Source organism: Cryptomeria japonica, chromosome 7, assembly GCF_030272615.1.
Source record: "Cryptomeria japonica chromosome 7, Sugi_1.0, whole genome shotgun sequence".
NCBI lineage: Eukaryota > Viridiplantae > Streptophyta > Pinopsida > Cupressales > Cupressaceae > Cryptomeria > Cryptomeria japonica.
In genome coordinates, this window is record NC_081411.1 from 392,882,700 (window position 1) to 392,907,650 (window position 24,951).

A 24,951-nucleotide genomic window follows, 5' to 3' on the forward strand; every position below is an offset into this window, starting at 1 on the left:
TAGAAGCAAATCAGATGAGATAGGACTGTAAGACTTTAGGGAACCTGTACGAAACCAATTCCGTCTAACCGTAAGTTCCCTTTGTGTTTCTAGCAAAACATATCAACTACTAAGCTATCTTGCAGTCAAGACCTGACAACCGAAACATTGAGGTAATCCCCATTGATCAAATTAATCAACATTAGGGATTTCCTTATCTCAAGAGAGGATAGGATTCTTAGCATTTCTATTCTGCATTGGTCGGATGAAGTCTAGTTCTGCGACTTTAGACACGTCAACAGTGTGGAAAGAAGGAAATTAGTTATTATTTGCAGTTGTTGGTTCTCCATTCTCTACTTCTATGATTCATGTTGTAATGTTGGTAGTAGTACTAACAACAATTCCTATTGTTCCCATTGCATAAGTGGAAGAGGTTGGCCATGCTGCCTATCTTGGAATAGTGATTTCTCTTAGTTTGTAATCCATATTATGCATTGTAAGCTGGTTAGTAGTACTAACAACCCATCTGATTGGATTATTGCTTTAAGACCCACTGCATAAGTGGAAGAGGCTGACTTTGCCACCTATTTTGGATATTGTAATACTGTCCTCCCGTTGCATAAGTGGTAGAGTTGATTTGAATTTCATTTCTAGTCCTCCCGCTGAACAAGCGGTTGAGTGATTGCATTCTTCAGTTCTTTGGCTTGTCTTTGGCTGGTTTACTGCCAAGTGATTGCATTGTTTCAATACCTCGCTGTATAAGCGGAAGGCGCTGGCTTGCTGCTCGAAGATTGTAATCTTTTTCAGTTATTGGCATCTAACGATCCCCTCGACACTATATGCCCTCACCCTCCTAGATTGGGCTCTCGATGATCCAAAAGTGGAGGGTTACTTTCAGTAGCATTTGGTTTTCATTTCCTAACATTAACAAGTGTTGTGTTGAATGTAACTTTGTGATAAAATTGGAAAAATTAAGGAGGATATTATAGTGGTATCTGATTCCGTTCTCCTCAGTGATTAGTTCAGTTGGCCGTTAGCCTAGTTCGGAGGCCCGTAGGCTAGTCAGGAGCAGAAATTAGGGTTTCCTATTTTCTAGGAGTATTCTTTGGTGTTTTCAAGGGGTATATGTGGGAGTTTGACAGTTTGGATTCTAGATTCCTTCTGGGTTTTCAAAGAGCTTCAGGATGGTTCGACATGCATCTGCATCGGGTGACTTTTTCCAAACTTACTATTTTTAGTAAGTGTGACCACTGCTCAGAATGTGGTTAAAATCACTTTGGAAACACTTACTATTTTTAGTAGTATGCTATTTTTAGAGAGTACCATTTTTAGCAGTTCTATTTTTAGTAGGATGTTAGTAGGCTTGTTCAGATGGCTATTTACGACAGGGCAGTTTGAGCAGTTGGTCTTCTAGCATTTTTTGGTGCTATTCTTGGCAAGGATTCTGCAGCTCAGCTCAGTGGCTATTTCTAGTAGTATTATTTTGGCAGGATCTTGTATTCACTCAGATGACTATTTTTAGCTGTTCTGTTCAGAGCCCCAACTTAGTTTAGTTTTGGTGATTTCGAGCACTTCAGTCTCCGACTCAATTTGGCAATAATCAATATTTGAGAAGGTATTTTTAATATATTAATACCTTAGGTATGAGGTATTAATATTTGATTATTTTATGAATGGACGACTTAGGAAGGGAGAAAATATTAATTTTATCCTAAGTCTATTTGGGTGAAATTTGCATATGACTTCAAGGGGGTCGTCATGGTGTTAATAATTAAATTATAACTCAAGGCAAATCGGACGATTTTCTAAGTATATTGCCTTAGTAATATTTTTTATTTGGAAGTCATAGTTGGGCGCCCACTGTACTCTTTATTTTATGACACTTATATTTATTAAAAAGGGCAATTTTGGGTGAATGTGAATCAGGCGAACTTGTGCAAGGAAATGAAATGAAATGAAATGCAATGCCAAATGTGGATGAAATGGAATGGCATTTGGTTTGTGCGTATTTGGAGTGCATTTGAATTTGAATTTGGCTGGCAAAAAGTTATAAGTAGGTGACTTGGGCTCTCATTTTGGTGTCCAAAGAAAATATATTGTTATGCTATTGGAATGACTCCAGACAATCTTTGAGGGTGAATATCTCCTAGGGCTCTTAACAGACTTCGAGTGTGAGATATCACTCTTAGCTGTGATTGATCTTCTGAATGTGTGGTTCGATTTTAGTGTGCATTTGTAGATTTTCAGTGTGGTGAGGATTTCAGTGTTGCTGGTTTTTGGTGTGGCTGTTGCACGTTTTAGTTCATAACTCTTAGTCCCTATGTCAGATCATTCGGGGTAGTGGCTCGTTCTCTTCCTATGCCACAGGTGATCAAGTTTTTAAGTTTGTAGAGCTTAATGTTGAGTATTTAATTTTTAAATGCAAATCGTACTTCTTTCCTAGCAGTACTATGCTAGGCTGCTTGGGAATGCGTGCATAAATTCATTTGGGGGTTTTGGGTGCAATTTGTTGGCTATGATCTCATCGCCTGTCTTGTATCTCTCATTTGCATCCGTTTGGGGGTAATTTCGTTGAGTGTGAATAGAGTTATGAGCATTTTTGTGAGTTTTTAAGCTGCTGGTCTGTGTGTTTCCAGTGCATGGGTTGCATATCAAAATCTGAAAAATTGTTAGTTTGGAGTGTTTCCTTGTGTGGAGTTGGTTTTAGAGTGTGTGGGTTCTATGGAGTGTGTTTAGAGATAATTTGATTGTGTGGGGAGTGGTTTAGAAGTGTTTGTGAGGATTTTAATGTTGCTGGTCTGTATTTCCAGCCTGCTATTCATTCATACCATATTTAGTTTTTTGGGGTTGAAGCTGGTTTTCAAGAGTGTGAGTCTATGGGTGTGGTGTGAAGAGTCTTGGTAATAAGTTGCCGCTGTTAGTTTGGGTTTTGACATTTGAATATCCATGATGAATCATATTGTAATGCTTGTTAGTAGTACTAACAACAATTTATTTGAACTCTCTTAGTCCCACTACATAAGTGGAAGAGGCTGGCCTTGTTGTCTAGTTTGGACAATGATTCTAGTAATTTTGTAATCCATGTTTGCATTGTAAAGCTGATTAGTAGTACTAACAGCTATATTTTAAAAAAACTTTTTAAAATGTATTTTTTTTGTCATTTTAGTAACCCAACGAGTAGTCGAGTTTGAGGCCTGGGACTCGCCGAGTTTGGTGATTTTGAGCCAAACTCGCCGTCCGAGTCCGAGCCCCAGAGACTCAGCGAGCATGACTCGGACTCGGACTTGCCGAGTTTAGGCGAGTCCGGGCGAGTCCCGTTTCTCTGGTGCCAGTAGAAGAAACCTTTTTAGAGGTTTTGAGAAACAGAGATAAGGAAGTTGATTCAACAGATTCGGTGGATTCAATGGCAAAGAGAACATCATATCAAAATGTTGTCATTGGGGCTGTGGAGAGAGTTGAGAAAAAGTTCGATACTATGATGGACATGATGTCCCAGTTGATCAAATTTTTAATAAGTGATAGAGAAATCGGTTATTCCTGCCATCCTATGCTTTGACCAGAAATTTAGAGTTTAATGATGGGTTCATATGAGGAGAAGATTAGAGAAGAAATTCTTTGCATGTTTGAGGAATATGATACACTTCATCAAGTCATTAAGGAAGAATTACCTTTCAATTGTTTCATGAACCACCATTCGAAATTATGCTACAAGATTGGGTTTGCAAAGAAAAAATACCATATGATATCTCTTACTCTATTTGCTCAAGAAGAGGAAAGAAAAACTTCAAGTGAGGAGCTTGAGAATGTTGGTGATGATTCCCATGTCATGCATTCACCTACCATTGATGAGGTTGTCATTCAAGAAGAAGAAAAATTAATATGAGGTTGTGCATGATGAACCCCTTAATGTTGCTAATGGAGCTAGTGATGGTGTTGAATGCACTCATGTGCTTTCAAAAGAAGAGCAGATGAAGATTGAAGAAGGTACTGTTATTGAGATTATAGCACTAGCTATGATAGATCAGCCACAAGGAGGTGTGATTTCTTTGGGCTCCCCTCTAATTGAGCCTAACATTGTTTCATCACCTTCACCTCATCTTGGCAAGGAATCAAACCTTAGTTTGGGATTTGTTGGGCATAATGATGATGAGACAAGATTCGAAGAGGAGGTACATGAGACTTGGGGCAGTCATGGAGTCACTGCTGAAAGGTATGACAGATTTTAATTTTGGTATTCATCATAGCAGCTTGGAAAGTCAATTTGTGGTTTCCAATGATAACCCATTGTTTGAGATGGGTATAGAGAAGCCATATGACAATCCGGTTTTTGAGTTGGATGATGGAACAACTCACAATTTTAGCATTGCACTTGGTGAAAACAGCAAGGTGTGGGATCCAGGACTTCAATTGGAGTGTGCTTTCCAACTTGGTTTTGATTCATGTTCACTTTATGAGGTGATTGGCTACTCTCTTGGGAAGCCATTATATGACATATGAAAATGAAAAGATAGGAGGATGCATTTGGAGTGATATGAAAGTAGGAGGCATCGTTGTTCCTTACAACATGATGAGTTGTAAGTGTGGTCTTGAGTTTTGGAATTGGCCAACAAGTGGGACACTTCATACCAAATCAGAATTGATGAGTAGTCTTGCATGCCTTTCATATGTAGTTGGAGATGTTGCTTTTTCATGGGATGAATTGATTCATAGAGACTTCTACACTTTGTATTTTGAAAGGTTTCGAAACATTGTTCTTAAGCTTGTTGGAATTTTCAAAATAGCAGTAAGGAAAGGTAGTTTCCAGCTTGTTTTTTATGTACCTCTGGAGAAAGGATATAAATATGAAATCTATATACTTAACAATCCATCCCTCGGATTGAGTAACGATTTAGCATATACTAGTCTTCCTTTGGGGTTGGTTTTGAAGTCAACAATTACTCCTTGTACCTTAGTCATTAATGTTTTCATGGATGACTTATATTAGGTTACACAAGAAGTCACATATTCTGCTTAAGTGCATGTTGATTTGGATGGCACTTGGAGTTCTAGTGTGCAATGTTCGAGGTATGCAAAAGATTATTCTTGGTTGGCTATCCTTGCTTGGGATTTTCAACAAGAATTGATAGAGAGTACTGGGAGTCATAGGAGTGACCTTTGGAGTGATAAGGATCAAGATTTCAGACTTAAAGGTGTTGTTCCTTTCTTTACCAGCCATTGTGTGTTTCCATTGTTTCACCTACAGGTGGATTGGAGAGAAATCTTAAGTAAGGGTTGGAACATTGATCAAATGCATACTCTTGGGCATCTTCTTTGGATAAGAATGGATCAGATTTTCGGACTTGGGCTTGCTGACCGGTTGCAGATTAGTCACTTCACTTTACGGTTTGTTCTCATTCAAGGGAGTTGGAGCAATTTTTTGGGTTATGCATGTAATGGTTTTCAATTGGAGATTGCTTGGAGGTGTTTTCCAGCCACTTTTGATTTATTTTTGAGCATTGCAATGCTCAACTTTCGTGCTTATACTTGGAAATTTCATTGGTACTACTGTTGTCCTTTTTGTAGAGCACTTCAATCAGATTGCACTTCATTGTTTTCAATCATTTACACTAGTAGTTGTTGTTTTTTTCAGACCTTCCAAACTCAAAGAGTTCTCTTTATGAAGGTTGGTGTTGTAAACTTTAACAGTTTACCTCCAAAGTTGGTCCAGGACAGTGAACTTCTTTGTGCTATTGCTCATATTTCAGAGAGCCTTGGAGTTGTGACAATCGGCGTTACCACTATTGTCCACAATCTAATCAGCTTACACATGAGTTCAGATTCTGATCAATAGATGTATCGGATGGTTCCTTCAAGGCAGCATATGAGCTGTTCATGGTTGATGTTTGATGGTAAAGATGAATTGATTAGAGGAGTTGGCTTTTCAGCTATTCCCACACTCATGTCTCCTATGCATTTAGTGAGATTTCAGATCATTTATAGCTGTCCGAGTTGTTCCACACTATTTTTGGTAACCTTTGACTTTGGGCAGTTTGATTTTGAGAATTTGCAGATGATTATGCAACCAGCCGTGGGAGATCCTCTGGGTACAGTCCTGTTATTCCCTACTTCTACATGGGAGAGTTTAGGTCATTGCCATCACTTCATTGTGATAGTATGCATACTTCTAGATGATGGTTGGTTGACTACTATGAATTTGGCTTGTTGGGGTACTCGAGTTTCTTCCCTTGAGACATGGAAGTTAAAGGTTAGTGTTATGATTTCGATTGGTGACAATAGAGACATTCCTTGGTTGGTAGATTTTAGATTAGTAAGAATGATTGATTTTCTTCATTTTGGGGACATCATGGGAAGTGATGCTTGGGTTTATGTTTTTGGTTGAGTGGAATATTTTTTCTTTTACGCAAGTCGTGATTGTCAGTGAGTTTGCTGATGTGGATTTTATAGAGTTGTCTTGGCATGATATGTTACATGGCATTGATTTCAGCTATCTCAGGGATTATGTCTCGAAGCAACAGAGAGCTTGGGTGAGATGGCTACACTTATGGGAATACTGCTACAATTCTTCCTACCACATGTCCATCAGAATGTCTCATTTCATGGCACTCTTTGGGTATGAGGCCCCTAGCTTTGTTGGGTTGGTGTTTGGTGATAGCAAAGCCCCTCAGACAAAGGATATGGTGCAACAGTGTCAAGATATTTTGAAGGCTTTGAACGATAACCTCCAAATTGCACAAAATCAGCAGAAGTTGTATGCTGATCAACAGTGTGTAGAGCGCTCATTTGAGGTTGGAGACATGGTCTATCTTAGACTCCAGCCTTTCAAACAGTCTACTCTCAAGAAGAGTAGAGTAGAGAAACTCAAGCCACATTTCTATGGGCCATTCAGAGTCATCAGGAGAGTTGGTGTAGTGGCTTATGAGTTGGAGCTACCAGTGAGTAGCAAAGTTCATAATGTCTTCCACATGTCTCGCCTCAATAAGGCACTTGGACATAATGTAGTTGTCTCTTTTGAGTGGCCTCCCTTCAATGAGAAAGGACAGTTGGTATTGATTCTAGAGGAGATCATTGATTTCAGAGAACGTTCTTTGAGGAGAAGGACAAACAATGAGTATTTGGTGAAGTGGAAGAATGTGCCTATGGAGGATGCTACTTGAGAGAATGAAGAGATTTTGCAGCATCTAGGTTTGCAATTGCTTCAGGACAAGCAATTTTGGAGAGGGCGGACTGCAATGTCCCCTTCTCAACAGTGAACAATTGAGTTGTCCGTTAGCCTATTCCGGAGGCTTGTAGGCTAGTCGAGAGCAGAATTAGGGTTTCCTATTTTCTAGGAAGATTCCTTGGTGATTTCAGGGGTATATATGTGGGAGTTTGAAGTTTGGATTCTAGATTCCTTCTGGGTTTTCAGAAAGCTTCAGGATGGTTCAACATGCATTTGCATTGGGTGACTATTTCCGGACATACTATTTTTAGTAAGTGCGACGACTGCTCAGAATGTGGTTAAAATCACTTTGGAAACACTTACTATTTTTAGCAGTATGCTATTTATAGTAAGTACTATTTTTGGCAGTGCTTCTTTTGGCAGGTTGCAGTGGTCTGGTTCAAAAACTATTTCGGGCAGTGCATTTTTCAAGATTACAGCCTTCAAATCATTTTGAGCGGTATTTAGTATATGATAGTTAAAGTATTTTTTTAATACTTCATTATTTTCCCCTTGGCGTAGGCGTAATTTGTGTAAGACATAAAGGGGGCCAATTTGATATTTAAATTATCAACTTATAACCTAAAGTCTGGACACCCTTGAAGGTATTTTTCATTAAAAAGGATTATGACTTTATATTATATTTGATGATTGATTATTTGGGCAGCCACTTAGGGGAAAAATATGACTTTTGCTAAATAAAAGATATTTTGGTTTGGACGCCCAAGTGTAATGCCATTTCATGGCAATTTGGAGGGAGTTGAATTTGAATTTAGGGCTCTAAAAAGTTATAAATAAGAGTGTTGGGCTCTTGTTTGGTATCTATGAAGCAATTATAAAGAAGTGCTGCCCAAATTTGGAATGAAGCTTCAGGGAATGCATACCTCCTAGCTGCCGCTTGATTTTGTCATAACCCCACATTTTTGTAATTATTTAATTAAAGATAACATTTATATTTTCCGTTATTATTTAATAAAATATGTATTGATGATATTTTTTATTATTAATGTTAACGATTAATTGAGCTTTATCATAATATATAGATACATAATATAATATAATATTATATCTATCGTACAAATGCAATATTAATATACAATATAAATTATTATATTAATACATAATATAAAACGTTATATTGATCATATAATATATATTATAAAATAAGCATAAAAATATATATTAAATAGACAATATAGATCACACAAGAAATACTCTATAATTATTAAGAAATAAACACTAAACACCATACGATAATATTGAAACTCTAATACATGCAATATAAAGTATTTATTAAACAAACCATATTAAAACACATACTGTAATAAGGACACATTACCGTAAAAGATGCAATGTTTTAAAAACGCTGGTGATTGTTAATTAAAACGCCAAAGGTTGCGGCTGGAGCAGGAGCGATGACTCCAACAGTCACCACCACTCACGCAGCAGCCACGATTCCCAAAGGCACCCGCTCACATACCCTCCCACGGGTATTTCAAGTGCAAGCCGAGAGGAAGGGTGGGGAGAGAAGGACGCACGGGAAACGGAATAAAGGGAAGCAGCGACAGGAGACGCAGGTAAGACAATTTTGACCCTTGTTCACATCTGCAATAATATTTAATAGAATGAGGTTTTATACTTATAAATAGGTTACTTTTAATTCATAGGTACATAAATGTTTGGTAGTTTGTAAATTCACAATAATTACTTATATTTAGGTAAAATACAATTCTCTACATAAATAGGAATGATTTAATGAATACAAATATAATCTATTGACATATATATATATATATATATATGGGCATACCATATAAATACATCTACACATATTAAATAAATTAATAAATAATATACAATTACTAATTAAGGATGAACTACATTATGCAATTAAGGACTAGAAGAATGATCTCTACTAAGATAATAAATTAAGCAATTACATATCCAAACCCAGTGAGATAAATGAAGAATTAGGCAACAGGGATAGCAGGAACTAGGCCTCTGTCAGGTAGGCCACCCACTACAGTTGACAAAGGGCTTTTGGCAGGAGGGCCAAGGGGGAGTGTACCGCCCTTGGGCCTGATAAGCGCTATGGGCATCCTAAGGTAGCTTATCCTCTTGATCCCACTAGGAATTAAATATGGAATTGACTTATTGATAACAAATGAACTCAAATGAATTTTGACTAATTACACCCTAGATGAATTAATCAATCATTAAAATTCATTGTTTACATGTTTCCTTAGATTTGCGAAGTTGGGACATTACAGATTTCTTGCTTGCAATACAACAACTGGTCGAGTTTGTGACCTCTCTTCATTCAGAGAAGTGGATTGAAGAACAATGCTGCAAAATTTGTGCCAGTTTCAGATGTTTTGGTGTGTTTCCTTGGGTGTTCATGTTGCTGGTCGTGGAGTGTGCTGAAGGTGTTTTTTTCTCGTGGTTCCTTGTGTGCTTAACGGGTGGTTCTGGGTATTAGCTCTATCTGTTTCTATGCCTTGGGCGATAAAGTTCACCATTTTATGGATCTTGAAAAACTGATTTGGATTTTATGTAGCAAGTCGAACTTCCCAGTAGAGTCGTTCCCTTTCCTGGGCTGCCTTGGGTTGCGTGCTGAATGTTTGTGGTGTTCGCGGTGTAGGTTTGAAGTTTCATTCGTGTTGTCTATGTTATATCTTTCATTTCCTTGTGATTTGGTGCAATTCGAAGTTGATTTGGGGAAGTTGTGAGCATTTTTGTGTGTCTGTAGCTTGCTGGTTTGCGTATTTTCAGTGTGTTATTGTTAATTTCAGAATTTGAGTTGGGTGTGGGAAGAGCTTTCTTGGTGTGACTTGAGCTTTTGGTGTTGGGAGTTGATTTTGGGGTGTGTAAGTTCATTGGTGTGGAAAGAAGGAACCTGGTTATTATTTGCAGTTGTTGGTTCTCCATTCTCTAGTTCTATGATTCATGTTGCAATGCTGGTAGTAGTACTAACAACAGTTCCTATTGTTCTTTCTTGTCCCACTGCATAAGTGGAAGAGGTTGGCCATGTTGCCTATCTTGGAATAGTGATTTCTATTAGTTTGTAATCCATATTATGCATTGTAAGTTGGCTAGTAGTACTAGCAGCCCATCTGATTGGATTATTGCTTTAAGACCCACTGCATAAGTGGAAGAGGCTGGCTTTGCCGGCTATTTTGGATATTGTAATATTGTCCTACCACTGCATAAGCAGTAGAGTTAATTTGAATTTCATTTCTAGTCCTCTCGTTGAACAAGCGGTTGAGTGATTGCATTCTTCAGTTCTTTGGCTTGTCCTTGGCTAGTTTACCGCCAAGTGATTGCATTGTTTCAATACCCTGTTGTATAAGCAGAAGGGGCTAGCTTGCCACTCGAAGATTGTAATCATTTGCAGTTATTGACATCTAACAATCCCCTTGACACTGTATGCTCTCACCCTCCCAAATTGGGCCCTCGGTGATCAGAAAGTGGAGGGTTAGTTTTAGTAGCATTTGGTTTTCATTTCCTAACATTAACAAGTGTTGTGTTGAATGTAACTTTGTGATAAAATTGGAAAAATTAAGGGGGATATTACAGGCTGGGTGCTTTGGAATGCGTGCATAAATTATTGGGGTCAGTTTGCCATGTTTTGTTGTCCTAGGAACGATCACCTACCTCCTAGTGATCATTTGCTTTCAATTTCATGTCATTTGGTTTAGAATTGGGTGAGTTTTGAGTGTTTTAGTGAGATTTGGTGTTGCTGGTCTGTGTTTTTTGCGTGCTGGGATTATATCAGAATTAGAGTTTTTGGTGTTTGGAGTTGGTTTTGGGGTGTGTGAGTTCATTGGTGTGAAGAGAAAGGACTTGGTTTCATTTGCAGCTATTGGTCATGTTATTGCACTTGGTTCATCACTCTTATATGCTATGATTCATATTGTAATGCTGGTAGTAGCACTAACAACAGTTTCTATTGTTCTTTCTTGTCCCACTGCATAAGTGGAAGAGCCTGGCCTTCCCGCCTATCTTTGGAATTGTGATTTCCCTTAAATTGTAATCCATATTGTGCATTGTAAAGCTGGTTAGTAGTACTAACAACTATCTAATTGGATTATTGCTCTTAGTCCCACTGCATAAGTGGAAGAGGCTGCCTTTGTCGCCTATTTTGAATATTGTGATATTGTCCTCTCGCTGCATAAGCGGTAGAGTTGATTTTAATTTCATTTCTAGTCCTCCCGCTGGATAAGCAGTTGAGTGATTGCTTCTTCAATTTCTTGGCTTGTCCTTGGCTGGTTTAGCTCCAAGTGATCTTTCAGTATTCTCATTATTCTGCTGAAAAGTGGAAGGGGTTGGCTTGTCGCCCAAGTATTGTAATCAATTTCAGTTTCTTGCATCTAATGATCCCCTCAACACTGTATGCTCTCAACCTCCTAGATTGGGCTCTCGGTGATCAAAAGGTGGAAAGGGTTACTTTCAGTAGTATTGGGATTTCATTTTCTAACCCTAGTGGTTGTTTGTGTTGATTGGAAACTGAAATAATTGAAAAAAATTAAGGGGAATATTACATTTTTTCTGTGTATTCCTTATATTTTTCATCTTGTTGGTTGATGTCTTCTACTTAGATAAATTATCTTAACAAACTTATATGGAGTTTTCTTTGATTGAATGGAAAGGGGAATAAAAGAAAGATATGCCATATCTTGGTAACAATGTATTAATCCCAGGAGGTTGGTGATATGGACTTGAGGGATATGTTCTTACAGGGTGTGTCTTTGGCAGTCAAATGGATTATAAAATCTCTAAATGGTATTAAGCCTTGGAAGCTTGTTCTAGTGGTTTCCCAAAAGGGATTCCCATTTGGAATGGTTTGCATTTGTGGGATATTCTCTTTTAGAATGTTGATTTCAAACCTGTTCGTTCCAATTTTTTTTTGTTCTATTTGGAAGGCTTCGATGTATGTAAAAGGTTTTACTAGAGGACATGAGATTTTCTCTAGTAACAAGGTAAGTGGTTTTAGGTCTTTATGGTGGTCTGTTAGTGGCACAAGTTCTCTTCTTGCTAAATAACAAGGTGTTCTGCTAAGTGGTGCAGTTTTCCAAGTGCTTCTATCATCATATGTTGTCTCAATGGCAAGCTTGGTGGAAGTTTGAGGTAAAATCTTGCGTATTGTTCCTGGGACAGAATTTTGCTGTGATAAATTTTAGTTCTGTTGCTGGTTCTTGATGGTTGGCTGCTTATGGGATTTGGGTTTTTTATCTTGTGTCTGATGCCAGATCTTTGTGCTATCCTTGTTGATCAAATCTTTGTTACCTTTTGATGCTTGTTTGAGCAACATTTGTAAACTATTTCCAATATGCAAAAGTAAAAGAAAGCCTTTTATAACAACACTAAGGACAATCACCTCTTTCAGAGGTTTCTAACAAGAACAAGTTAGAAAAAAAGTTAGAAAGACAGCCCCATCATTCTAGTAACCAAAAAGGAATCCTTTTGACAGCATTTCAAAGCTCCCTTGCAGGTTCTTGTTTTGTTATCTTTCTCAATGTGTTCAGCTGCAATTGAACCCACCTTGCATGTCTAGTTTTGACACTGTCAAATTAGTGAGCAGTCAGTTCCTTTAATTCTTCAAGCATTGCTGCCTTTTTTCCTTTCACTCTGAAAAGTGAGTTCCGTTAATTCGTCTTCCTCTCTTTTCTTTGAGAGTTAGCTTTTGAAACTTACTTTATGTTTTTTTTTTCCAAGAATGAGTCTTCAAAGGTGTTTAGCATTGGTTATGTTCAGTGAGAATGAATAAGTAACCAAGTTGGCCAGCTCGACCAACTTTAGTGCTTTAATTTTAGATTAGGCTAACACCAAGAGCAACTTTTTCTGAAAAACCTTTATGCTGCCGATTTAAAGCTATCATTGGAATAATTAAATTCTTCCAATCAGGTTGCCTCCATCACTTAACTTGTAATATAATTTTTTTGTTCTTGATCACATGGTATTGAAATGGTGCCTACAATTTTCTTCTGTGAGGGATTATTCACCCACAAAGAGCTTTAAATAATTCTAACCGCTGTCTCCCATACTATTTACTAAAATGAAATAAATTGAGATTTCTATGAAATGGACAATGTCTTCACAAATGAATAACTACTTGCATTAAACGATAAAGGATGTGACAAATTTTAAAGAACATATAGACTTATGCCCTGTAAAATCTTTCATAGAAAAAATAAAAAATGAGCAGTCCAGCAAGTAGGACAATATTGGAATAATATTTTTTGTACAATCAAAGTGATTATAGAGATGTTGCCGTGGAAGGATTAGATGTTGGAGGTGCCAAGCACCCTTTGGAGGTGTACAATTCTACTTGTTTTTTCAGATATTCTGTCTTCATGAGTGAATTTAATATTTGCTACTTGGATAATAATATGCACACTTTTATTATTTTGATTGAGGGTTATTAATTGTGATTTGCATGTTTATGATTGGTCCATCTTATTGGATCTTTCTTCCTGTATCCAATCCTCTTTTTTTTTCTTATTTGCTTCTGTTTTTCGAAATTGTATCATAGAAATAATAATAAATAATTATGTCAAGACTTTTTCTTCGCCCACTATTGTTTTGCTGAAAAGAGTGGAAGGTTATCTTCACTTTTGATAAATTCCCACAAAACATGTTGTTCAGGCTTAACCAAAATTTTAAGTTTTGGCAATCAGTTTTAAGTTTTAACATACTGAATTGATTGGCTTTCAGTTACCCCCGAACAGAGAGCACGGCCTACCCAGCAACATTTGATTTTGAAGGCACCCTTTCTGTCCAATGCAAGAACCCAAATTGGGGCGATTATGTGAAGTCCTTAATTGCTATGGGATACAATCCTCCAAGAACAGGAAGTGATGCTGGTGACCATCCTCCCATAACACCTATGCAGTCAGCTACAGAATCTCAAGTGGGAGGGGGTGATGCGTGGAAACTCTACCAGTATGTAACTCAACACTTCATTGGAAGTGTGAGCCCTGATTGCAAATATACAAGGTATGAGCACAACTCATTATGATAATAGACACTTTTTAGTTCCAGTAGTCCTATGTGCATGGATATAGAGTAAATACAAAATTCTTCAGCTACCCTCATGGCGATAAGTTGGTAACTTAACTACTAACCAAAACATGTCATTGTTGGTTGTTTCTAATTACAACTTGTTTTGAACTCAAAAGGAATTTATGCTTTGCCTTTTTCTAGAGGTTTTTAATGTATGTTTCCTACATCGGAGATATTTAATTGGCAATTTACTATTTGAATAACAATCATATGATTTTTAGACATTTGCAAGATTCTTTCTTTTGAACTGGACAACACCATATGATGAAATAGGTGGTAGAAAGTCAGTCCTCACCCTATTCTCTTACCTTTAGCATGGTGCTTGCAGCTGGCTCAGGGGAAAATTCAACACTGCTTGCATTCTGTTAGTTGACAAATGAATATAATTACTAAAGTTTCTAGCTTTGTATAAAAATTAGCTGATCAATGCCATCAGTAATTCCAGATGGCAATGCTAATTGTGGGAAGTTGAAGAAAACTTACTGCAAGTGGAGGAAGTGCTCATTTAACAATTTAGCGGATTATTTAAATGTTTTGGAAAAAGCCATAAATGCCGCAAAAGGACAAAAATAATAGTACTATTATTGTAAAGGAATCAAATACCCGAAACAAATCATCTCTAAAGAAATTTGGGGCCTCTTATTGATGTGAAATCCCAGCTGGCACAAAGAGTACAAACCACTGAAAAATACTAGCCCTGGAAACCTTGCATGCACACTCCTTTATTTCAATATTTATCGATTGATAGTCTATTCACTCAAAGCTGAAATGCAGTTACAACTAATTAATATTGGGATCTTTTGGTTCCAAATGGTAGCATTAGAAGCTGGACTCTAACTTTGCAAGAAGTGTGACCATTTGTTAATGTTCAAGTGGATATATAAAATTGGAAGGGGAAAATCATTGCCATGTTAGGAGCTAGAAATACAGAAGAAAGAATGAAAAAAAAACATTTTAATGTCTATGAGCGACTAAGATTGTAGGCAGGACTCATGTAGCTATAATATAGTACTAAAGTGTAGCCCTCAAAGCTGGAAAAGTGATCGACTAAAGCTAAAGCATTTGACAATTGTCTGAACAAAAAGAGGCATTGAACAAAAGATGGGTAAAGATGAGCCATAGAGTACAATTTTTTTTATAAATTGTCAACTATAGGGCACACATGTCGAGGCAATTGAGCTAAGAGAATTTGACAAAGATCAATAACAAAGAGTGTGGGAAGAAACTAGCATAGTCACATGTTTGTGTAAGAATTTGGTGAAGAAGAAATACCAAAATCATCATCCATCAATGTCATAGGGCCAATACAAGACTTGATAATATCTGAAGGAAAATGTCCAAGACTAAGAGGTTCTAGCTAGGGGTTCTTAATTAAACAAGACACCACCCCTAGGGCCTCTCTTGACATTTGTGATTGATGAATTTGCTGAGGTGGATATAAAAATGGTGATACATGCTTGTGCTATCCTACACTAGGAACAAAGGGAACTAGGAGGACCATGAAGCCGGACAAGAAGGGATCCATGATGCCTACTATGTGGTTGGGAATATTGGTGTCTCCTAGTGGGATGCCATTGTCTCCCCAATCTATCATCATATGTGCACTGATTAGATAAATCAAAGGGATACATTAATACCTCTGATGCTCATGGTAGGTTGACAAAGAGGTTATTGATCTAGTATCCTTAGAGATTCCATACAATATCCAATGTCTAAGAGTAAGAGTCTCTCGAAGGAAAAAGGCCAAACATTTTTGTCAGAGTAACAAGGATACATAGATAAAGAACCTTTAGAGTCTCTAGATAAAGATTAGTGCCTCTTTTAGATCTCATAAAAAGTAAGAAAACATTGAAAAAGAAAATGTTCCTCATTCTCCTCGTAATGGAGAGATCAAAAGCAATATATCCTATCCCCATGAGGAATACGGTCATCTAACTCAACTCATAAGTGGTGGGAGAATACTAGCGAAGAGCAATTCTCAAAGTCTCATGTCCAATGGTGCTAGTCTGCTAGAAGTAGTTGAGATGATGTAATGTCCCCATTTTCGGGTGAAATTAATTAATTAATTAAATAATTAATTTTAAGTTGTCAGACAAAAGTATATTAAATGACAACTTTAATTAATTATTCATAAAGTGGCAAAGTGCTAAATTATTTAACATTTTAAATAAAAGTCACTTTGGGAGACATAAGGAAAAATATTTTATAAAGTAACTTAATATTGGTGCCTACGAAGATATAAGGATTATTTAAAATTAAATTAAAAGTTGTACAACCCTAATTAGGGCAATCAGCTTGAAGTTATAAAAAGATGTTATGAAGCTAATTTGGGTCATGTTGAAGATTATGATATTCTCTCTCTGGAACCCTAGGGGTTTGAAGTTTTTCGTTTCATCCTTCCAGAGGACGGAAACCCTTTTGAAGAAGATTGGCTCTAATGGTAAAAGATCTAGCCAAGGCTTCTTCGATGGAGGAAAACAGGGCTTCTCCTGGCTGTGGAAGTATTGCAATTGTGTTCTAGGACCGAAGGATATAGGTGGAATAGCTACGATCACTTGTACACTTTGTCAAACGTCATGGCAAGGTACTTACACGAGGGTGAGGGCTCATTTCCTTCACATACCGAGAAAAAGGTGTTGATCCTTGTTGAAATGAGGTACAAAGATATGATGTTGTGAGGGATCAAGAAAGGACTGATGGGAAAGTTTCTAATATGAGCTCTCATGATTCAACAATAGGGGCAATTGCTGCAACTCAAATTCAAAATAAAGAGTTAGAGGTAGATGTGTCAACTAGAGATGTACCGGTAGAATATTCTCACTATGAATAATGGACTGGTTGGGTATAAACCACTTAGGTATGAAAAGATTCACACTACTCTAATTGATAAAGAAAAAGTTCAATTATAGCAACAAAATGCACCAATGAAAAGAGTATGGTTGGTAGAAGGATGCAGTATTGTGATAGATGGATGGACAAATGCTTGAAATCATCCATTACTTAATATCATGGTAACATGCAACAAAGGGCCTTACCTTTTGAAGGCAATAGATTGTTCCATAGATAGAAAACTCTAGGAGTACTCATTGGATTGCCGAGTACTTGCAGATTTTTTAGATGGGCAAGCACTCTCAAGTTTAACTCGCGAGTCTTTGTAAATGCCTTGCAAAGGAAAAATCGTTCAATTTAAGATGAATACTCATCAAGTTTCACACGATTCCAAAGTAAAAAATCGTGATATGGGGTTGACAAGTGCTAATATGTAATGTCCCCTTTTTAGCGCAACATGATATGGGGTGTCGTTAGCCTATTCTGACATGGTCCCGAAGGCTAACAAGGACATTGATGGGATCCTGGGGTGTTTTGGCCTAGGTGTTTTCGATTTCAGGCCAATCGGTGCTGCTTTGACAGGGTTTCTAGACACTTACTATTTATAGTAAGTTAGTCTCCAAGCAGTGACTTGAAATTTTTAGTGTTTCCCTGGTTGGCATAACTATCAGTAAAAATATTTGAAGGCGACAATGATTTAAAGGGATTATCAACAATGTTTTAATATTTAACGATAAAGTGTAAAGTTAAATTAAATATTTAACTTTATCGTTATCTTATAAGGTTGGGAATATAAAGTAATGTTTAAAATATTAAAAGTTCCCTTTAATGGTACATTGTGGGAAATAATATTTTATTCTAATTGTATTATCCCACATTTAGGAAATGAAGTGTTTGCATCCAGGGAGAAGATATAAATGGAGGTTGAGAGCTCTCTTTTGGGATATGCTGGGATGAATTAATGTTATGCTGTTGGATTTCGTAGAAATCTGATTATTGGGCTTGGAGGACGGAATCCCTCTTTGCTAGCATTCTCTTCGCTGTTGAAAGACATAGTCAGGAGGATTAATGGTGTTTTCATTCAGGAAACACATTGGGCTTCATTTGGTGCTCTCGCATGATGTTTTTATAGGGGTTTGAAAGTGCAGATTTGAAAATAGTGTTTTTGCTACAGTACCACGTGAACAGTGTTTTGCTACAGTACCGCGTGAACAGTGTTTTGCTACAGTACCGCGTGAACAGTATTTTGCTACAGTGCTGCGTGAATAGTAAAATGCTACAGTGCCGTGAATAGTGCAGCTACAGTGCATGAAACAGTGTTTTCAGCAGGTTCTATACTTGTGGAGTCCAGGTTTGAATTTGTTTATTATCATATGGTCTGTAATATTCTTCAAATCTGATTTGTATGCTTGGAGTTGGAATTAAATAAATACCATCAGCATTAATCCTCTTGTTTTTGGTATTTGATATGGCTGGTTATTTTATATTGAATAAACTTTGAAAGCTTTACAATAAATATCAGTTTACCAAATTTATCCTATAGCAAATCAAGAACCAAAAAATCCAGTAGTCAGCTTGCACGCCAACTGTTTGACAAAATTACACTAAGTAAAAAGGACATAAATTTAGTACCGAACAGGGGGTGTCCATTACATAATATGGGTTAAAATGCAAGTTAAAATACCTATTCCACAAGGATTTTTCGTATAAAAGTTTAAAACTCTAAATTCACCCCTCCAATAAACCCTGGTTTTTGTCAAGTCTTTGTCAAGTTATAAAAATTTGGGCTTGCCAAGTACTCATTGAGTTTAAGTTTGGAAACTATGGATTGTTCAAGGCAAGATATAAATGCAAAGTTTCTTTAGAAGTAGCTATGTGATGGCATTGAGGTGGGGGCACATGTAGCCCAAGTTGTTACAAATGCTGCTCCTGTTTGTAAAGCAACAAACATGTTGGTTTAAAAAAAAGCACAAGCACATATTTTGGAGTTTGGGCACCATGTTGTGTGCATTCGTTGAATAATGCACTCAAAGATATTGGCAAGTTGCAATGGATTTTGTATCTCATAGAAAATGGTAAAAAAATGCAAACGTTCATATGTAACCATCAACGAACATAGGCCACTTATCAAAACTTTGTCAAGGTGGAACTTCTCAAACCTGCTGATACATGGTTTGCTTCTTATTTTATTCCTCTTGATTGTCTTTGTGAAGTCAAAGGAGCTTTGTGTTCCACAATAGGTAGTGATGCATGGGCAGCTTGGAGCCAATCTACATCAGATGCTACGATTGAGGTGAGAGATATGATACTTGATGACCATTTTTGGGCTGATCTTAAATTTATTGTGGACTTTAGTAAGCCCATATGTGAGGTGATCAAATTTGCATATTTGGACAAGCAATGCTTGGGAGAAATTCATGAAGAAATAGATTCCATGTGCGAAAGAGTCAAGAAAATAATAGATGCAAAAGATCTTTCTCTATATCCTTTGATAGAAGAAAAGTTACATGGAAGATGGAACAAACTAAACACATCCCTTTGTTGTGCTTTTTATGCCTTAATCTTAAGTGGTATGATATGCAAGTGACCAATAAGAGGGCTCCATATGAGGAGAGAGGTAATGAAGGGATTTTGGGCTGCAATAAAAGAGATTTATGGTTGAGTTGAGCGTTCTTCAATTATGAGGAGTTAATGGATACGTTTTAATGTGAACATGGCGATTTTTCTTGTTGTTGTCAATAATATTTGCACCTTGCTAAACTTAGAGTTCAACAATCTATTGAAACATGGAAACACTCTTTGGCCTGTGGGTTGCCCATAATCTTGGAGTGAATCTCCAGAGAAAGCTGGTTCTTCTTGGAACTATCACCTAAACTACTTGCTTGCTTGGAAAAGGGAAGATAAATTGCATAAAATGAAACTTGCAACTAGTGGTGATGCACCAAATTAGTTTTCAGACCTATACATTCTATTTTGACACACAAATCGTCTCAAAAACAAGATTTCTCTCACACAACTCAAGCTCCACATATTTATACATCATTGTTTTATAGTAAGATTAATATTTCAGATTTCATAGAAGAAAACGAGAGAATTTTCACAACTAAGAATGATGAAAGCTATAAAACAAACTATAACCTGTATAAACCATGCTATTTCTGCATGAAGGTACTGTAGAAAGAAAGACATACTGCAGGATTGACATATGAATCACTAGAAAAATGTCATTCATCCATGTTGCACGCAAAATATAGATAAGAGAAAGTAAACACTTGCTTTTTTAATTAAAAAGGTGCTTACAACAGCTGTACACATCTGAATATGAGATACAATACACAATAGGCAAGAAAGAACCTGTTTTAGGTTACAATAAAAGCCTAGAGCAGCAATAACTAGCTTAAAAATGATGCCTAAGGTTGAGCTTTATAGCTGGAACAACTTGCTACAACAAAGGAACATATGCTAAGAAACAAATGACAAGAATGACATGTGTTACATTGATTTTGCTTGGTCAATCCTCCTTGGGCGTCCAAGTTGTTTGTAACTATTTTTTAGCCTTCGAATCAGCTCAAAAAGTGGTTTCTATGAAGAAAATTCCTTCCCAACTATTATCCTATTGATTAGGCTCTTTAATCAGCTCCTAGATGCTTGTGAAAGGCCTTGGAAGTGGTCAAAACTGCCCCCTAAATATCCTCAACTATTTGAAGAAGTCTTCACCCTCCTCTAGATGCTCTCAACCACTTGAAAAAGTCTTCAAACTGCTTTGCTCAATTTTCTCAACTGTTTGAAGAAGTCTTCAACCTCCTCCTAGATCTACTCAACCAAGTGGTCAAGTCATCAAATTGTCTTATATTCTCTCCTCATATTACCAAACTGCTCTTTATCTCTTCCAACCGTAGCAACTTCCTTCCATGCTTATAGGACATGTGAGAAAACAATCCTTAAATTTTAGTACTCAAAACATGACATACTTAGGACCCTTAGGAAAGCTAGCAAAAATGACAAAAGTAAAACGGAATCAAACACATTTTAGCATAAAATACAAAAATGGGTAACACTTTCGTGGAAACTTTATATGATATGCAAGCAAAGAAAGACCCCATAGAGTGGTGATGGAACCATGGAGGTGAAACCCCTAAATTGCAATCATTTACAATAAAATTGTTCTCACAAGTAGCCAATCCTTCATCTTGTGAGAGAAATTGGAGTACTTATGGTATTATTCATTCATTAAAGAAGAATTGATTAGGGTCAAAGAAAGTATAGAACCTAGTGTATATTCATAACTCACTTTGTCTTCTCTCTTGTGTAGACTTCGAGTACGAGGAGGTTCCTTCAGCAAAATGGGATCAAATTTCATCCGATGGAGAAGTAACAACCATGGTGGATAAAGTGGTTGAAGAAAATGGCCTTAGTGTGTAATGTCCCCTCCTTAGCCAATTTTGCTTACAAGGTTAGTCTATTAATGGTCCTCGTAGACTAATAGGTTGGATAGAGGACCCAAGCAGGTTGGTCTCCATGAAAATGTGTCAGGAGGGTTCTTTCATGTTTTTCCAGAGCATTTAAGCTAATCACTCCAATTAAGCCACATTGAATTTCATAATCTCTCCTTGGGTTCCTAAAAATACATTAATAATAGTGAGTTTTCACCTATGCTAAGTTCCTATCTCTAGAGAGAGAGTGAAAGGGGAAGTGAGAGATAAAGAATGACTTAAGTTGAAAAGGCACATAACATAAGGTGAGCACTCCAAAAGGGGAATATTATAATGTGGAAAAAGTAACCAATATTAAATCATTAAATCTGATTGAGGTGCTAGGGTTCAACCCTAATTAGGGCATAACTTTGGAGAAGTATTAAAAGGCAAACTTAGGGGCAAAGTCATTATGTTGGATAAAGATTTATATTTCTCGCCTCCCTTGAGGAGATTGTGGTTTTGAGGGCTTTGGAGACAAAAACCTCCATTGTTGCTGCACATCTACGACTGTGAGAGATCAGCCATGAGGGGTTTCCATGGTGCTTAAAGTGAATTAGTTTGTTATACAAATCCGAGTCACCTACTTTCTTGAGTGTGTGGCCAAACTGCCTTGATTGAGAAGGTTAAGGATACATTTTTGAAGGATCTTTGCACAAGGAATGTATTGGCACATGAGTACGATTTGTGTGAAGACTAGACGACAATTTTGAAGAGTGTTTGGGACTGGTTATAGAGTTTTTAGTCTACAGATGTATGGAGGTGGCTGCTTGGTAGGCCAAGCCTCTTATCCATCTCTTTGAAGATCATTTCCACCCCAAACTTTGTTCTAATCAGCTGCACATTATAGTACTATCTTTCCCTACACAGCAAACAAGTTCTGGAAGGTTGCAGCAGTGAAGGGGATATCAAAACACATCAAAACAGACCTACAACAGGCCGTACCATCTGAAGAGTTTGGAGTGTACAATAAACCCCAACTTAGGGGAAACTTCAGCCTATACACTCTAACACTATCGCCATCAGCAAACTATCATATGACAGCAGTTTGAAGAGAAAGGAATCAGATTTCTGATCTCTGTGAGTCTTTTTCTGAGTAAGCACCTCATTTTCTTAGTGAGCTCCTTAGTTGTCTGATACAACTGGAGTTCAACTTTTCCTCCGCAAAACTACCGGGTATGTTGGTATTGGCTTAAGGATTTCACTTGCTTGTAATAGAACTATTTCCAGAAGATTGTTGTATTCCATTTCAATAGAATGTTGATATAAGCATTAAGCTTAAATGTGATTTCAAGTTAGTTTTCAATCTATTTCTTGTTATTAGAAGGCATTTATCTTCTTCCTTTCAAAAACTTCAAACAAAAAACAACATCTTTTGCGACTTATGTCTAGTTCTGAAAGATCACATTCAAACAATAGACATATTGTATTATTAATTTAATTAAAGAACCAAGAGGTGTTCTTCTACTGTTCAGAAAATTCAGTGTCCTAGAGAGGGTGGGACATTACAGTGGTATCAGAGTGGTTTCCTGCCAGCCTGTGACAATACAAATCAGAATTCAGTGTGATTTTAGCTTATGAGTGAAAAAGAGCAAAGATATTTCACTAGGGAGTCTACGAGACATTGGCAACCCCCACAGGTCCCAGAAGGTGAGACTGCATATGGTATTTTTGGAATACTTCCCAGTTCACCCAGTGACAATATAGAATTAGTTGAAGTTATGGCAGAAAAAGGTAAGGGACATGCTGGTTCACCGAGTCCTAATAACAGAGTAGAGAAAAAATTCGACACCATGATAGATATGATGTGAAGATTGTTAGCTAAGATGGATCAGAATACACCACATCAAAGGGAACAACCAGGTAACCGAGGTGAAACTAGTGGATCTATAGTCCACCAGGATAGGCATATTGATCAAATTGAGGGGTATAGTGCAAGGAAATCTTCAGTGTCAGTTTTGAGACTCCTTCAACCCACCTTCACAAGAAGGGAAGACATTTCACCTCCACCCACACAGGAGACACATATGTCCTTAACCAAAAAAATCAAATTGCATCATACAGAGTACATGACTCTTCCTCCTGATATCAGGGACATGTTAACCTTGGAGCAATTTCTAAACCAAAAGAGGCAAAGACCCAGTGGAGAAAGGAGAACGAAATATAGGCCTCCATATGTGCAAAGAGATTTACAACAGGTTGTGGGAAAAGTCATCTTGGTACATTGTGATGGTAGTGACAGATGTACTGCACGTGCTTGGGTGCAAAACTTTACAACTACCTATCTTTGAGACCAATGCTTGAGGAGGAAGCAATTAAATTTGCCACCCTACATCTGGATGGATTGGCACATGAGTGGCGGTACCATGGTTTAGTTACTCTTGGACATAATTTGATTACTACCTATGATGAGTTCACTAACAAACTCATTGAGCATTTTGACAAAAAGGATCCAGAATTATACTTCCGTGAGCTTGCACAATGAAGACAAGATGGCACCTTGGAAGACTACATATTTGTGTTCCAAAGGTTATCTGTTATGGTTCCAAGTATAACTGAAAAAAGATTGGTGATTTTATTTGATGAAGGGCTTACTGAGCCACTACGAGGATGGATTAAGACATTTGATCCACCCACTCTTCAAGAAGCATGGATCTTGCAGTCCCAAAAAACAAGTTCCCTTCCAAGTCTTTTTCCCTTAAGAAAGACAAGAAATTTTTTCAGAAAAATACAGATCAGCAAAGGAGAAGTACCTCTAGACTTGATGATGAGACCCTTAGTGATCTTAGAAGGAAGAGATTGTGCTTCAAATGCAAAGGCCCATGGGACCCAAATCATAAATGTCCTATGAGTGGGAAAGTTAATCAATTGGAATACTATTACAGAGAAGAATCAGATTCCAAAAATTCAGAACAACAATCAGATTCTGAGGATAATGAAATGAGAAGTACCCCAGAAGGGCCCAAAAGGGACCACGATGATAATAGACCCATGGCACAACTTTCTAGCATACAGAAAGAAGGTTATTTCAGAATATGTGGAGTTTTAAATGGGGAGTGGGTTGTTACCCTATTGCATGTAGGAGCAACTCACAACTTTATAGATGGAGGGCTCGTGGCAAGGAGAGGACTTAAAACAAAAGAGTTTGAAGGCTTTAGAGTAAGGGTTGTTGATGGTTTCATCCTTACACGCACTAGATGGATTCCCAATCTTACTATGCAATTGAGTGACTATACCTTTCAGGTAGATTACTATGTAGTTGGCATAGGCGAGATGGATGTGGTTTTAGGAATGAAGTGGCTCCATGACATTGGAGAGTTTACTTTCAACCTTCAAGTGATGGAGATGAAGTTTGAGGTAGAAGGGAGAAAACATGTACTTAGGGGAATGTCCGATGGTGAATTACACATC

General features: G+C 37.4%; 1 protein-coding gene across 2 annotated transcripts in view; it reads left to right on the top strand.

The window, feature by feature from the left end:
* LOC131041843 (DNA topoisomerase 3-beta) overlaps positions 1–24,951 on the top strand; it is a 231,907-nt gene that overhangs the window by 177,813 nt on the left and 29,143 nt on the right. For both annotated transcript variants that reach the window (XM_057975066.2, XM_059209151.1), the window contains one exon: positions 13,892–14,173. In XM_057975066.2, the coding sequence (XP_057831049.2) occupies positions 13,892–14,173 (282 nt within the window). The remainder of the gene's footprint in view (positions 1–13,891; positions 14,174–24,951) is intronic.